The sequence below is a fragment of the Camellia sinensis genome, chromosome 2, assembly GCF_055761805.1.
Source record: "Camellia sinensis isolate YWXY chromosome 2, ASM5576180v1, whole genome shotgun sequence".
NCBI classification, from domain to species: domain Eukaryota; kingdom Viridiplantae; phylum Streptophyta; class Magnoliopsida; order Ericales; family Theaceae; genus Camellia; species Camellia sinensis.
The window spans coordinates 117,407,719-117,423,914 of NC_138962.1; the positions used below are offsets into that span (position 1 = coordinate 117,407,719).

The 16,196-nt window shown below is 40.2% G+C and overlaps 1 protein-coding gene across 1 annotated transcript; it reads right to left on the reverse strand.

Annotated features, from left to right (window-relative positions):
• Nucleotides 1-2,219: 2,219 nt before the first annotated feature.
• Nucleotides 2,220-8,272, reverse strand: LOC145820299 (caffeic acid 3-O-methyltransferase-like). The gene is made up of 7 exons (XM_082915475.1): nt 7,995-8,272; nt 7,858-7,865; nt 6,626-6,817; nt 5,927; nt 4,220-4,529; nt 3,199-3,263; nt 2,220-2,712 (listed from the first exon to the last, which is right to left on the reverse strand). Exons 1-7 carry the CDS (start codon nt 8,220-8,222, stop codon nt 2,410-2,412), a joined length of 1,107 nt encoding a protein of 368 aa, XP_082771601.1. The 5' UTR covers nt 8,223-8,272; the 3' UTR covers nt 2,220-2,409.
• Nucleotides 8,273-16,196: the final 7,924 nt, after the last annotated feature.

A 16,196-nucleotide genomic window follows, 5' to 3' on the forward strand; every position in this document is an offset into this window, starting at 1 on the left:
ATACTCTCATCTGGAAACCTTTTGAACCATTTCTGGCCCAACTCCTCCAAGCTTTTCAAAAAAAATAAGGCACATAAGGGTGTCATTACGTCTATGCCCTGCCATTACTTGTCGGTAGTGGCTGACGTGCATGTACGAATCCGTCTTGTCATAAGGGTGTCATTACGTCTATAGTGTGAACTTGGGTTGATGGAATTTAGCAGGAAGTGGTGTGCTCTCAATCTCAAGAGACAGAGGGGTAGCGAACGATGACGCGAGGGACGGTAGCTACTGTCTCGTGTGCCTGACTTCTCCGCCGCTAGGTTCAAATCACCAACCCCATAGCTTTTGGTGATGGAAAGGGAGGGTGTCCCTCGCTGGTTTCGACTGCTTAAGCGATGGGGTTGGGTGCTCTCACTGTGGTTTCCCACTCCTACAACACCCTTCCCTTTGATCTGCCACTTCAACGCCTCCATCTTTGCTGCCATCCTTCGAATAATGACTTCTTGGTCTTTTAGTTTGTGCTCCAAGCGTTGAGCGTGTGTCCCTTTTTTTTGTTGGCATCCTTCAGGACTCTGTGAATGGTCAATGCTCGTCGCACGCTTGTCTCACGCGTCCCTGGGTAGCCCTCTGGAGGAGGTCTTCAGCCCTGCTATGGTCAAAATGGCAGGAGGGCCATCTCTTTTCCAGACTGACTCTGGAGTGATACTGTCGACGACGAATAGCGGGGTTTTATCATTGCTTGTCATGGAAAATGATCAGAAAGCTTGGATAAGGTTTTGTCTGCCAAAGATTCCCATAGACGGCGCCAATTGTACAGGGGAGAAATATACGCCTCGCTCCGTACTTCCTTTTTACTAAGCTTGCCTCGCTCCTTTAGAACTCTGTCGTGCTGTGAACAAAACAAAGGTGAGTTACCTGGCGGATGGATTTGCTGGAAAATCCGTCCAGCGGCCAAGTTAGCTTTCTTGGAGAAGAGAGATGGCAGAGCACTGTAGAGAGAGAATCACAAAAGATTGCTTACCCTCAACGTCTCTATGCACCTCCCTTTTCTAGGCTGGTTATGCAGTCTCAGAGATTGCGGGCGCACTACCTCTGTTGTCCTTCAGTGGACAGGCGGTTGTGCTCCCTTCTGCATTCCTTACACGTGTAGAGACCAAAACTACCAAACAGAATTTGTCGCACCGCCAAACGGTATTGACGCATACCAGAAGTGGATTCCTTTCTTCTCGACATGGTCTAATTTCATTTTCAGATGTTTTGGAGCTTTAACCTTCTACTCTAGTATGGCTTTTCTTTTTTCTTTTTCTTTTTTTTTTTTTGGGGGGGGGGGTTAGTTGATTTAAAATAATATCATTGTTATGTTGTAAAAGACTTCATTTCAATGTTGTAATTAATTGTGGCAGAACACTACATAATTTATGAAATGGTTGATGCCTGCAGTGACATCTTATTTTCTTTGTTTTGGTTGTTTTTATTTTTTGTTGGAAATTTGTTGGTGAAATTGTCATTTGTCCATGGAATGGCCTCATGCAATTGTTGATGCAATTGTAGGGAAAGTATTGAACATTTGCCCAGAGTCTGTAAGCGTAAATGATTTTCTAATAGGGGTTTGATTGGGACAACTTCTAGTAAATTGAATTAGAAAGGAGAAATTAAAAATACTTTTTCTTCTGCTTTTCAATAATCAGTTTTCTTTTATTAAAAAGTTTATTTAAGTTATTTCTGTCTCATAAGATGTATAAAAGAACTATACCAAAGAATCTTATACAAATCTTCAAAATAAAAAAAGTTTTAAGGCCTCGTTTGGGAACATATTATTTTAGTAACTTTTTGATTTTTTTATTAAAATATGAGATAAAAAAAACTAGTATATTTGGGATAAATTTTTAATTTTTTACGAAAAGATGTGTAAAAAGTAGAGAGAAAAAGAAATCTTTGACTTTTTAATATAGGTTATTAGCTTTTTGATTTTTTTGGTGACTTTTTGACTTTTAACTAAAATCACCACTTGACAAACGAGACCTAAACATCTCTATAAACACACTAAAATATAAAATATGTTATAATATGTCGACACATTATCAGTTTGCCTCATTTTTCAAATTGATAATCATGTGTCTTATTGATGAAAGAAATCAAATACCCACTCATCATCATCATCATCACTAGTACCAAGTTACATTATGCCATTTGCAAAAAAATATACATATATATATATATATTGGAATACATAAGCATTGTTAAGTCATTTGTGGGTTTGATTCATATTTTCATAGTACTTCCAAAATAATAATCCACATACTTCCACATCCTCAAAACTTAAACTTGGTAGAAGTAGAGAGTTCAGCACATTTTTATTTCCTTCAATGAGAAAAAAAAGTTACAGGGATTGGAAAACAACCCTGACCAACTCACAGACTAAAAAACTCAAATGTTTTTGAGAAATTCTAGGACATGCGTATTGTAAGCAGAGCACATAAGGCGGGAACCTGCAAATCCAGCCCTCTTTGCCAAGGCCTCAAACTCCTTCTCTGTCCTTTCTTTCCCACCCGGGGTGTTAGCCAACATGATAGCATCGACACCGATGACAATTTGAGTCGCGATTTTGGTGTCCGGGACTTCAGGGAGAATCAACTCGGCAATAATCACCTTCCCATTGTCCGGCAATGCTTTGTAGCAGTTTTTCAAAAGTTTCAAGCAGTGTTCGTCGCTCCAATCATGGCATATCCACTGTTTGGAACACAAGCTTAGTTAGTTTAAGGGTGATCCAGACAAAGTATGAACAAAATTTTCTCAGCTACCAAACTTATAGCATTGGTAATGAGTCCAAAATATTAATGCTTCATTTGGCTCGTAGGAATGAGATGGAACGGAATAAAATGAAATGATTATTAATTAATCTTACCTATAGAATGATTATTTTCAGTAGTCCATTTCCATTCCACTCAGAACTCAAATGCCTTGAGCACTATCACTCACCAATAACTAGTTCTCCCACTAAGGAGCCAAGAAATGGAGCAGGTAAGACAACGAAGACGACAACAACAACGAAAAATTCTAAGTTTATGGAATTCGATCATAAAATTAGAAATAATTATTTGATATAAGATGAAATTTATTAAATTTGTAAATTTTATTCTCTATAAAAGAGTTATGTCTAATTTTATAATTGAATTCAATGCAAGTAAGTCAAGATGATAAAGTTTCAAAATTTACCTTTATGAAAATGGCATCTCCTTCTGGTACGCTAACAAACATGTCACCCCCAACATGCTCCACTCCTACGTGCACGCACAATTTCAACATTGAAAGTAAATAAATAGAATAAAATAAAATTCAGACAGACATAGTTTATTTGGTTTGGATTTTCTCTTTTAAAAAATTAAATTTCTTTTTTTTTTGTGTTTTTTTGTTTTCATTGAATATTTTTAATATTCTAAGTATTTTTTTTTTAATTTTTAGATACACCTAACATAGATTACACTTAAAAAGTATAATATTTGCAAAAAAAAACTTTAGAAAATTCACTAAATATCAAAAATATATAAAAAAATACAATAATTCAATACATTTTTTGTATTCTTGTATATTTATTGATTTTTTAAAATATTTTACTTTTTATTACTTAAAATTTTAAAAATATTCACTAAAAATAAAAAAAAATTACTTAAAATTTTAAAAATATTCACTAAAAATTAAAAAAAAAATTCAATTTAAAAATAAAAATTGAATCTAAAAAATTAAAACTAAACGTACTGAATGAATGATGATCAATACGATCCATTAATTAGCAATTATTGATTGCACATGACTTATCTCGAGTCAAATGGAATTAAAAGACAAAATAAATCATATTGTCTAACTTATTTGGTGTGTGGCAAGTTTTTCTCCTAGGTTTTTTTTTATTTTTTATACTAAAAGACAAAATTTTTATAAAATTAAAAAAAAAAAATTCAAACAAAATATCACATTTAACCCTATAATTATTTCACTTTTTCTCTCATAAATATCACATCCAACTATAAAAAAACTCAACTATCTTTCCAAACACTAGAAAAAATTTTTTTAATAATATCCTACAATTAAAAAAACCTACATGAAAACCCACTTCCCAAACACCCACATAGTTTTTTAGTTTTTTTTTAACTTTTTATATATGACAAGTGATATTGGACAGTGCCAAAGGGTTTATTCTGTCCAACCAATTGAATTCCAATTGCTAAGCTAAAATGTTTACCGGGGTAAGATGGCGCATCTTCAACAACATGAGGCAAGTCAAAGTTAATGCCCTTGATGGTTGGATGTTTGGCGACGATCATGTTAAGTGTAGCTCCGATGCCGCCTCCGACATCGACGAGTGTGGTGAGGCCGTCGAAACCTTTGTAAGTCTCAAGAATTTTCTTCATGATAATGGTGGTGGGGTTAGACATTCCCAGATTGAACACCTTGCTGAATCTGAGGTCGGTGCTACTGTATTCGAATACAGTCATTCCATAGGCCTTATTGAATGGAATTCCACCATCAAGAACTGCATCTTTCAAATAATACTTGCATTCAATTTAATAATACCAAACATGTGAGACAATCTCTTTGGAACCAAATGATAGGATGGGTTTTTTGGTGCCAACATAGTTGGGATGATTTAACTCATTGTGATGTCTTGCACTCCCTTTTTCTTTTTTGATGTTTGTTGTTTACGTACGTTATACTATACTCTTACATCAATAAAGTTCTTTCTTTGCCGATCAAAAAAAAATCTCTATGAAACCTAATTATATTGCCTGATCTATCCTAATCTTCTCTCTCCTTTTGTCTATGGCTCAAGTAGCACATGGTCAAGTTAGAGAGATCTCATCTCGGTGGAACATTTGTCCTTTTTTAAAAATAGAAAGCTGGAAAACTTTAGTATAAAACTGTGTCAAAGGCTGAAAATAAATTAATAATTGATGGCCTGCTTAATGATAATTACAAATGATAAAAATAAATTAGTTGTCCTTTAATGATTACCTATTTTTAATTATTTTTTTAGCAGCTGTCGTGGGACAGGAATCAGAGAACGGATTCATTGTATAGTAGTGAGACTTGAAATCAAATATTCGAATCTTTTTTTTGAAGTGATAAAAGTATTTCAAATGTTTTTAGTTTTATCTGCTATTTTTCAAAGAACAACTGTCTTATTATATTTGACCATACCAACTCTTTCTTATTATATATTTGAACCCATGCACCAATGAGTTTTTGTTCCCGTTTGATTATTTGTTTTATTTTTTTCCTTTCTGTTTGGTTCTTTTCATGTGCCAGACAGAATTGCACATGAAAAAAAAGTATTGAATAACTTGAAATATAGTATTCTTGGACAATTTGAAACTGTAACACATGTTAGATGGATTATTTTTTGTCTCCTAAGGCTCCGTTTGGCAAGGAAGGTTGGGGCTAAAATAGCCACAAAAGACAAAATAGGCTATTTTAGCCACAACAAACAAAACATCACATCCAACCCATAATCATTACACTCTTCTCTCACAAAAAAAAAGTCAAAAAAGCTAAAAAGCCAAAAAGTCCTTTCCAAACTAAACTTTTTAGCCCAGACTAAAATAGCCAAAAAAATCAAAAAGCCAAAAAGCCAACCCACATCCCAAACGAGGCTAAACTGGCTTACAAAGGTGAATCAATATGTTTTATTAGTAAAGTTTTATGTCATGTGAATTGATTTAGAGTAATCACGTAGACAATGCAAAAAAGAAGAAAATTTAAACCTTCCATGTCACAGACATCTTCGTCATGCTTAATTTTTTACTACAAAACACATTTGTTCACACACACAGAGAAAAGGGATCAGACTTGTTCATTTATGCATGCCAAACTCAATAATGAGTAAGTTCAAAATAATAATAATAATGAATGATAAAAAATTCATCATTTTGTTTCATAATTACAAAATTACCCTTGTATGAGTTTTTTTGGGTGTACAAATTTTTATACTATTGTCACTTTCCAAAATGATATTCTCTACAATAATTTTGTCTTGTAATCTAACTCAAGTTTGATTTGGATTGTCCCTCAAGCGATCGCCGCAATGACCTAGTATTCCAAATATGAGTAAACACACTCGCATGGGGTTGTAGTGCTTATAAAAGTAAGGTTGGGAGTTCACCAGAGTGTTAATATAATAATAAACAATTCACTTATATCGATAAAAAAATTGTGTTATAATAATTTAATTTTATTAACTTATTAACATATGGTGTTCAACGTTCAAATTTTAAGTTATTATAGTAGAAATATATTATTTTAAGTTATGTAATGTAATTGAAAATATACAATAATATTTATTAAAAAGAAGAAGGTAAATTATATCGGTAATCCTATATTTTAGTTTTTGTGTTATTTTGCTCCTTATAATTTGAATTATTTCAACTTGATCCAAATGATTACAACTGTTAAAAAAATAAAAATAACATAAATACACAGTATTTTGGTTTTATATGCAAAATTATAAATTTTTCAACTCAATAAATATTTTTCTTCAAAAATTCTAAAATTAAGAACCAAAATTGAACTACACGGCTACCAATATAATTTATCCTTTAAAATAAGAAAAGAAAAAGAAAATGAGAGACAGAAGTTCAGAAGAAGAATATACCAACTCTCCATAAGGACCTTGTCACCGCTCGTGAGAAGAAGAGGAGCCATCGAAACTCCATCATCATTTTTAGTCAAGAACTTACACACCGGAGCAAGGCCATAGAGCCTCTCGATCCCTCCTCCACCGGGGAGCTCTCTGGCACTAAACTTTACAACAGAGTAGCTCGCCAGCACCCTGAGAATCCGATCACTACAAGAAAATACACCTTTGGCGACTAAATTTTTAGTCGCCAAAGGTCCTTTTTTAGTCGCCAAAGGTCGAATTTTCACTTTTCCCGACAAAAACTTTTAGTCGCCACTGTTGTCGCGAATTCATGGTCGCCCATTCCTTTGGCGACTAAAAACCTGTTAGTCGCCAATTCACAGGTCTTCAGCGACGAATTTTTTTGTCGCCAAATGCAATTCCATTTTTTGAAATCATACATTTAGCGACTAAATTTTTAGTCGCCAATAGTGATTTTTTTATTTATTATTTAAACATTTCCCGACTAAGATTTTCGTCGCCAAAAGGTATACCTTTCGGCGACCAACGCCTTTAGTCGCCAAAACCATATTTCAAAAAAAAAAAAATATTGCCTTTGCTGGATGTCCCAAGGTTCGAACCTGTGTTCCCAACTTGCACCCCACTACGCCTTCCCAAGGCTTGCTCCCCCACTACGCCACTCCCAATTCATATGAATATTATTGCAACAAATATTATTTATATACTATATTCACTGGCATTAATACAAAATTGTATATATGAAAATAATTTTTTTTATTTAATATATTTTATGTAAAAAATAAAATATTTACAAAAAAAAATAGGGTAAGCACTTTTGGCGACTAAAGTCAGTTTTAGTCGGCAAAACCTCTACTTTTAGCTACTAATTTTTTTTTAGTAGCCAAAAACAGCCACTTTTGGCGACTAAAGTCAGGTTTAGTAGCCAAAACTCCTCCTTTTAGCTACTAATTTTTTTTTAGTAGCCAAAAACAGCACTTTTGGCGACTAAAGTCGGGTTTAGTAACCAAAACTCCTCCTTTTAGCTACTAATTTTTTTTAGTAGCCAAAAACAGCACTTTTGGCGACTAAAGTCGGGTTTAGTCGGCAAACCCCTCCTTTTAGCTACTAATTTTTTTTAGTAGCAAAAAATCTGCACTTTTGGCGACTAAACTGAATTTTAGTCGCCAAAACCCTTACTTTTGGCTACGAAATTGATTTTAGTCGCCAATAACTATGCATTTGGCTACTAAATTGTCTTAGTCGCCAAAAGTGAACACTTTTGGCGACTAATTCCATTTTAGTCGCCGATTGTCCTACTTTCAGCGACGAAAATTCATTTTTTAGTCGCCAAAGCTGGATTTTCTTGTAGTGGATCCACCATCACCGGTGCATCTGGGTTCTTAGTTGGGATGTGAGCTGCGATCTCCGAGGGAGACACATAGCCACCAGGGCTAGCCAACTTAGAGATAGTCTCGAGGAGGTCGAGCTCTATGGCTGATTTCAAGACCATGGGAAGGACTGAGATGCTGGCTAGTTGCATGGCAAACAAACATGCTTCTTCTTCCTCTGCTTCTTCCATGGGTATTGTTTTGTTCTCTCCTGTCGAACCCATTTCTTGTTTTTCTATTTTGAGAGAGTAGAGAGAGAGAAGGTTGGGTTGGGTTGGGTTGAATTGGAGATGAGAATGAGAGTGAATATATATATATATATGAGAGGGTAATTTTTGGGAAAATTGGGCCGAGCTTCGAGTTGGGTTTTGAGGCCCAAAACGCAGAGGACTAGGTAAAAAGGTCGTACTGAATACTCCGGCCTAGAGGGCAAGGTTACTCCGGCCTTGGGGAGACAAAGTTACTTCGGCCCAAGGAGGTGAGTTTATTCCGGCTCAAGAAGAGATAGTTGCTTCGGCCCAAGGAAGAGTAAGGCTACTCCGGTCCAGAGACAACTCGGAGTAGGGCCGGTCTTAGAGTTAGTCCGGTCGCAGTATGTTCTGGGAAGACCGGTTTCAGAATTAGTCCGGTCGTGACACAATCTGGTTAGGTCGGTCAAAACTTGTTACTTGGAAGTTTGATCTAAGCACACCAAGGTTGAACAGGGGCAGCCGAAGTAATGAGTTAAAGGAGAAGACCGAGCTAAGGATAGTTCGGCCTTCTCTGTGGCTCAGCATAGCCAGTGTTATTTCGGCCGTGTGGTAGTTCGGCTATGGAGAAAACCATCCCACTTGGTTTAAGCAGTGGGGGAGGGTGTGAAAGGATAAGCATTATCCTTAAGAGTATGAATCCTAGGAGGACTCTACATGGAGAAATACAAGTCCTACTAGGAATGTGCCATATGAAACTTATAAAAGCTCACAAGCATCACCTTGGAGGAGGTAATTGAACACAATCTTTCTGAGAACTTAGAGCTTTGTCTATTTGTCAAGTTTTCTGACTTAGGCATCGGAGAGGTTTCCGGCACACACCCGCCGGCCAGCTCACGTTTGTGTTTTCAGGTGACAAAGCGACGTCGTACGGAGGAGCGTGGACTTGGTCAACAGGATTATACGAGGAGAATTATTTCCTCCCCGTACAATTGGCGCCGTCTGTGGGAAGAACAGACAAGAACAAAAACCTCTTGACTAAGCTTCTCCTTTTCTCATTCAATGGCACACATTGAAGACTTGCCGCAGTCCGCCGTCGACGGACTAACTCCAGAGGGGGGCGCAAGGCGCGAAGGATTACCCTCTGTCCCTCCTATGGCGGATCTGGAGCCCCAAAAACATAACTCCAGGAGGAGTGGCAGGGGAAGGCGGAATAGCAGCCCTCGTCACTCTCAGAGTCCTGACAGGCAAAGGAGGAGGATTGATCCTCAAGCCCTGGAAGATCACGTGAAGGAACAAGATGAACTAATTCGAAGGATGGCGGCGGACATGGAGGCTTTAAAACGCCAGATGAAGACAGAGAGAGAAGGTAGATGCAGGTAAATGATTCAGAAGAGTAAAAAGGTTGTTTTGTGAAAGAAGGGAGAGAAAAAGGCGGCAAAAAGAAGCGGGAACAGTACAAAAATTCTGAAGGGCGGCATGACAGTTGGTCACAGCTTATCAGAGTTTGCCACGTGTCACTGGAATGGGAAGCGTTACAGTCGCTGTGATTGAAGAGACGTTTTGACCGGACATAGTGAAACCCGAGGTAAACTTAGTTCGGCTGGAAAGGCTAAAAGGGTTTTTTAGCTCGGCTGAAAAAGCGTAACAAACTCTAGCTCGGCCAGAAGGCTGGTAATCCCAATCATGTTGCACAGATGGAATTAAGGGGCAATTGAGAGGGTAATTTTTGGGAAAATTGGGCCGAGCTTCGAGTTGGGGCTTAGACATAGTAGGACCACTTCCAACAGCACCCGGAGGCAGAAAATTCTTTCTCGCAGCAACAGACTACTTCACAAAATGGGTGGAAGCAGAAGCATTGGCATCAATCAAAGAAAAAGATGTGAAGAAGTTTGTTTGGCAAAATATTATCACTCGGTTTGGCATACCAAAAGCACTGATCTCAGACAATGGAACTCAGTTCGACGGCAGAATCTTCAGAAGCTTTTGTGAAGAATACAAGATAGAGTTCTACAATTCCACACCGGCGTATCCTCAAGCAAATGGGCAGGCTGAAGCATCAAATAAAGTCGTCTTGGATGGACTAAAGAAAAGGCTAGAGAAAGCAAAAGGCAAGTGGGCGGATGAACTTCCTCATGTTTTATGGGCCTACCGCACCACACCTCGGCGATCAACTGGAGAAACACCATTTTCCTTAGCCTATGGCATGGAAGCAGTGATCCCACTAGAAGTTGGCCTCCCCACAATTCGAAGCGAAAATTTTGATCCAGACTTAAATGGAGAAGCCATAGCCTTAGAACTCAACCTTGCAGAAGAAAGAAGAGAAAGAGCGTTGGTCCACATCGCCTCATACCAACGAGAGTTAATCAAAAAATACAGCAAAAAGGTTCATCCAAGACAATTCAAAATTGGCGATTGGGTATTGCGCAAAGTAATGGGAAACACCTTGGTCCCAGGAGACGGCAAGTTGGGCCCAAATTGGGAAGGTCCTTATAAGGTGGTTGGGTTAGCCGGCAAAGGGGCATACCACCTAGAAGACAAGGATGGCAAGGCAATCCCTAGGCCATGGAATACGGCCAATCTCAAGATATTTTACTTTTAGCTTTTCTCTTTCAAACATTATGTAATTTTCTCTTCCTTCAATAAAATGAGATTCTTTTTAGCACAGATTACTCTTTGTAAAAGTTAGCTTTCAAGACTTAAGTATATTACAAGCATTCCATTCTAAGTTAGCCGGAAAAACAAACTTAGAGGTTGGCTGGATTAAACCAACACCCTTCCTAAGCCCATGATAAGGATCCAGGCTGCAGGACATTTGGTCGGAATAACCAAATACTAGAAGTTAGCTGGAAAAACTAACTTCAATAATTGGCTGGAATAAACCAACACTTGTTACTCTTCAGCCGAAGTAAGTGTAAGGCTGAAGAGTGGTTGGCTGGAATAAACCAACTCTTGTTACTCTTCAGCCGAAGTAAGTGTAAGGCTGAAGAGTGGTTGGCTGGAATAAACCAACACTTGTTACTCTTCAGCCGAAGTAAGTGCAAGGCTGAAGAGTGGTTGGCTGGAATAAACCAACACTTGTTACTCTTCAGCCGAAGTAAGTGCAAGGCTGAAGAGTGGTTGGCTGGAATAAACCAACACTTGTTACTCTTCAGCCGAAGTAAGTGTAAGGCTGAAGAGTGGTTGGCTGGAATAAACCAACTCTTGTTACTCTTCAGCCGAAGTAAGTGTAAGGCTGAAGAGTGGTTGGCTGGAATAAACCAACACTTGTTACTCTTCAGCCGAAGTAAGTGCAAGGCTGAAGAGTGGTTGGCTGGAATAAACCAACACTTGTTACTCTTCAGCCGAAGTAAGTGTATGGCTGAAGAGTGGTTGGCTGGAATAAACCAATTCTTGTTACTCTTCAGCCGAAGTAAGTGTATGGCTGAAGAGTGGTTGGCTGGAATAAACCAACACTTTGTACTTTTTAGCCGAAGTAAGTGCATGACTAAGGAGTGGTTGGCTGGAATAAACCAACTCTTGTCACTCTTCAGCCGAAGTAAGTGTAAGGCTGAAGAGTGGTTGGCTGGATTAAGCCAACACTTAATACTCCTCAGCCGAAGTAATTATGTCGGCTAAGGAGTGGTTGGCTGGCAAGTATAGTTTAACCAACCAAAAACCGAAATAACACTTGGAGTAATAGAAGACATTACAAATGCAAGCATACACACAATAACCGGAACAAGAGAAGTAAAATTTTCATTCAAAAGAGAAGTCATTACAAGGGGGCTTAGTTCGGTTACAAAGAAAAGAGTACAAAATTAAGAGAAAAGTTCATCTATTTCGGCGTCGAAGGCAGCATCGGCGTCAACCCGAAGACCGGTTTCGGACGCAACAACATTTTCAGAAGGAAGAATGGGTTCGGCTGGAGCCACGGTTTCACTTGGTTGATCAAGAGTTAGATCTTCCACCATGGGCTCCGACCGAACTACCTGATCTGCATTCACAACCGAAGTATCCTCAGGGGCAGAGTCTTCATCAGAGTCTTCATCATCTGAGCCCTCAAGGAACTGCTGTTGCATGGCCGTGGCATATTCCATCAGGGAGTTCGGTATAAAGTAGGCTGGAGGGTTGAAAACCTCGGTCTGAGGATCATGACCGAGCTTCTCAACGGCTCCCCTCCAGCCGCACTTAAAGAAAAGCTCCTTGGCAGCATTGCATTGTTGGGCGTAAGCATCCTTTGCCCTCTTGAAACCTTGTTTCTCAGCCTCCTTCGCCTTCTCCTTCATTTCGGCGTCTTTCTTTCTTTCAAGCTTTACCAGCTCACGCAAGTACTTGTCCTTCAGCACAATGGCAGTCTTTGTTTTTCGGCCTCGGCCGAACTAACCATTCCGGTCAAACGACCGACCTCACCTCGGAGTTCGGCCATTTCCTTTCTGGCTTCTTCGAGTTCGGCCGATTTCGCCTCTGCCTCGGCCGCTGCTTGCCTAGTCACTTTCCTCAGCTCCAGTACCCTCCTGTGGGTGATTTGGTTTTTCTGAATAGCCTGCCAAAGAAAACAACTTCCCTTTAACCGAAGAAAGAGTTAAAAAGAAAAAGAAACATAAACAGAAAAGCAACCGAAGTCACTAACCAGAATCATGGATTTAGTAGCAGACCGGATGGACTTCAGCTCGGTGGTTAACTGTTTTTGGTGATGTTCCATGTCTTTGGGCAGACACACGCTCTTGGCCAGGTTGATGGCCAACAGGTGGTCTTTCTCAGCAACGACCGAGTCTGTGTCTAGAATGTCTCGGTCGTTGAAGGATAATTTCGGTGCCCAGCAGCCGATGGTTCGGTCGGAAGACTCCGGTTGGGGACTCGGTGGTAAGCTCGGCTGAATAGGAGTTTCTTCATCAATCAAAACTCGTTCGGGTTCGGAAGTTCGGGCACGTTTGGTTCGGTGGGAAGAGGATGGCTGTTGGGAAGGAAGGGCGACAACAGCAGGCTGCGGTTGGCTGGGAGGCGCCACTTCGGGCCTAGCTGTTTCGGTGAGAAGGGCCCTGACTCTGCTCCTTTTCGCCATCTCTTCTTCTGCGGTTAGAGGGACAAGTCTTATCTCGGGCAAAGTTGGGTCCGGCTCCGGTGCCTCTTCAAGAAGGAAGTCAGTCACCCTTGCTTTTCGGCGACCGCTGTAGCGATAGGTCGGCTCAAAATTTAGAAGCTTGGCCCAATCTCTTTCTTTAATCCGAAATGCGGCTCGCAAGACTCCGAGGTTGGGATAGCTATACAAGGAATGGAGATGGGCGAAATCTGCACAAAAGAGAGAAGTGTTAGTTCGGCTAATAGACTAAACAACCGAGATAACACACAAAGCAGAAGACCGAAGTAAAATTACCAGGCTCTCCCATTTTCCAATTTATAGGTCGGCCAGGAATTTGAGCTTGAAAATCCTCAAAGTTCCCAGAGACCCAAAAGAAATCATCATCATTAAGATCTTTATCCGGAGTGTGTTTGATTATCTTCTCTCGACGGCGGCGAATTCTAAGGTAGTAGACCCACCCAGCATTCTTTGAGCCAATAGAGTATTGATGAAAGATCTCGGCCAGACCAAGATTTAGTCCGGTTTGGTGGTTTAATGCGGCTATCCCCATTATAATACGATATGTATTGGTGGATAGTTGGGTGGGGCATAACCTAGTCTGTCTAAGAAATTCGCAGATTAGCGGTTGGACAGGAAACCGTAGTCCGGTTTCTATTATGGATTGAAGGGTAAAGGGGACGAAGCCTTCATTGTTCCAGGGGGTAGCATCTTTTTCGGCCAACGTCAGATGGACATCATTAGGAATCTGGTAATCTTGCCTAAATTCGGCCATGCCACCAGGGGTTTCGACTAAATATCTATACTTACCCATTTGTTGTATAATTTATGAATAAATTATTTCGGTACAAAAACTAGGCTCAGTAGCTCGGTTGAGCACACGCAGGAGTGCCTGGGCAACCTAAGTCTGCAAAGTAGAAAACAAAGGGGTTAAGCACAGATCGTTGGACCGCGCTACAAATTATAAGCAAGATATACAAATCCTACTTCGGCTTAGTGGGCTGGTTCTACCTCGGCTCATCAGAAGGTTTCTTAGCTCGGTTTTGAGCAGTTTAGACCGGTTTAACGTCTAGGGGCAGCTTTCTGAGTTCGGTCTAAAAAACTAAGAAAGCTGGTTTAGTCCCAAGGCCTAAATCGGTTGCGGTGTGAGGAAAGTTACTCCGGCTGAGCCCCTAGGGGCGGCTTTCCGAGTTCGGTTTCAGAACTAAGAAAGCCGGCTTGGCCCCAAGGTCTTAGCTCGGTTGGAGACCGAAGTACCTAGTTCGGTAAGTGCAAGCTTGTTCGGTGAACTTATCTTGGCTCGAGTGGGTCAGAAGAAACTACTGACATTCCTACAAGTTCTAGTTCGGTCATTCTCTGAATCTATCTACATACATAACACAAACAGTATCCTAGTCCGGTTGCTAGGTGATTTTGGATCTAAGACTATTTTCCTACAAAATAGTTCATACATGCATGGAGTTCTACTGGTTTCTTCATAAAAAGTACAAAAGCAAAGCAGATAAATGGAGAAAGATGTTTGCAAAAAACATACAAGGCATGGAAAGTAAATTACGAAAACATAGAGAGCAAGATGATTAGATTTTCTTACCAGAAAAGAGAGAAAGGAGACTGGAGTCGGAAACGGTGGCAGCAAGAACACAAGCTTGAGTATGGAAGTAGAGGCACAGAAAGAAGATGAAGATAGAGAGAGAAGGTAGATGCAGGTAAATGATTCAGAAGAGTAAAAAGGTTGTTTTGTGAAAGAAGGGAGAGAAAAAGGCGGCAAAAAGAAGCGGGAACAGTACAAAAATTTTGAAGGGCGGCATGACAGTTGGTCACAGCTTATCAGAGTTTGCCACGTGTCACTGGAATGGGAAGCGTTACAGTCGCTGTGATTGAAGAGACGTTTTGACCGGACATAGTGATACCCGAGGTAAACTTAGTTCGGCTGGAAAGGCTAAAAGGGTTTTTTAGCTCGGCTGAAAAAGCGTAACAAACTCTAGCTCGGCCAGAAGGCTGGTAATCCCAATCATGTTGCACAGATGGAATTAAGGGGCAATTGAGAGGGTAATTTTTGGAAAAATTGGGCCGAGCTTCGAGTTGGGTTTTGAGGCCCAAAACGCAGAGGACTAGGTAAAAAGGCCGTACTGAATACTCCGGCCTAGAGGGCAAGGTTACTCCGGCCTTGGGGAGACAAAGTTACTTCGGCCCAAGGAGGTGAGTTTATTCCGGCTCAAGAAGAGATAGTTGCTTCGGCCCAAGGAAGAGTAAGGCTACTCCGGTCCAGAGACAACTCGGAGTAGGGCCGGTCTTAGAGTTAGTCCGGTCGCAGTATGTTCTGGGAAGACCGGTTTCAGAATTAGTCCGGTCGTGACACAATCTGGTTAGGTCGGTCAAAACTTGTTACTTGGAAGTTTGATCTAAGCACACCAAGGTTGAACAGGGGCAGCCGAAGTAATGAGTTAAAGGAGAAGACCGAGCTAAGGATAGTTCGGCCTTCTCTGTGGCTCAGCATAGCCAGTGTTATTTCGGCCGTGTGGTAGTTCGGCTATGGAGAAAACCATCCCACTTGGTTTAAGCAGTGGGGGAGGGTGTGAAAGGATAAGCATTATCCTTAAGAGTATGAATCCTAGGAGGACTCTACATGGAGAAATACAAGTCCTACTAGGAATGTGCCATATGAAACTTATAAAAGCTCACAAGCATCACCTTGGAGGAGGTAATTGAACACAATCTTTCTGAGAACTTAGAGCTTTGTCTATTTGTCAAGTTTTCTGACTTAGGCATCGGAGAGGTTTCCGGCACACACCCGCCGGCTAGCTCACGTTTGTGTTTTCAGGTGACAAAGCGACGTCGTACGGAGGAGCGTGGACTTGGTCAACAAGATTATACGAGGAGAATTATTTCCTCCCCGTACAATATATATATATATAGGAAGAGGATTCCCAGACCAAAATATGATTTAGAAG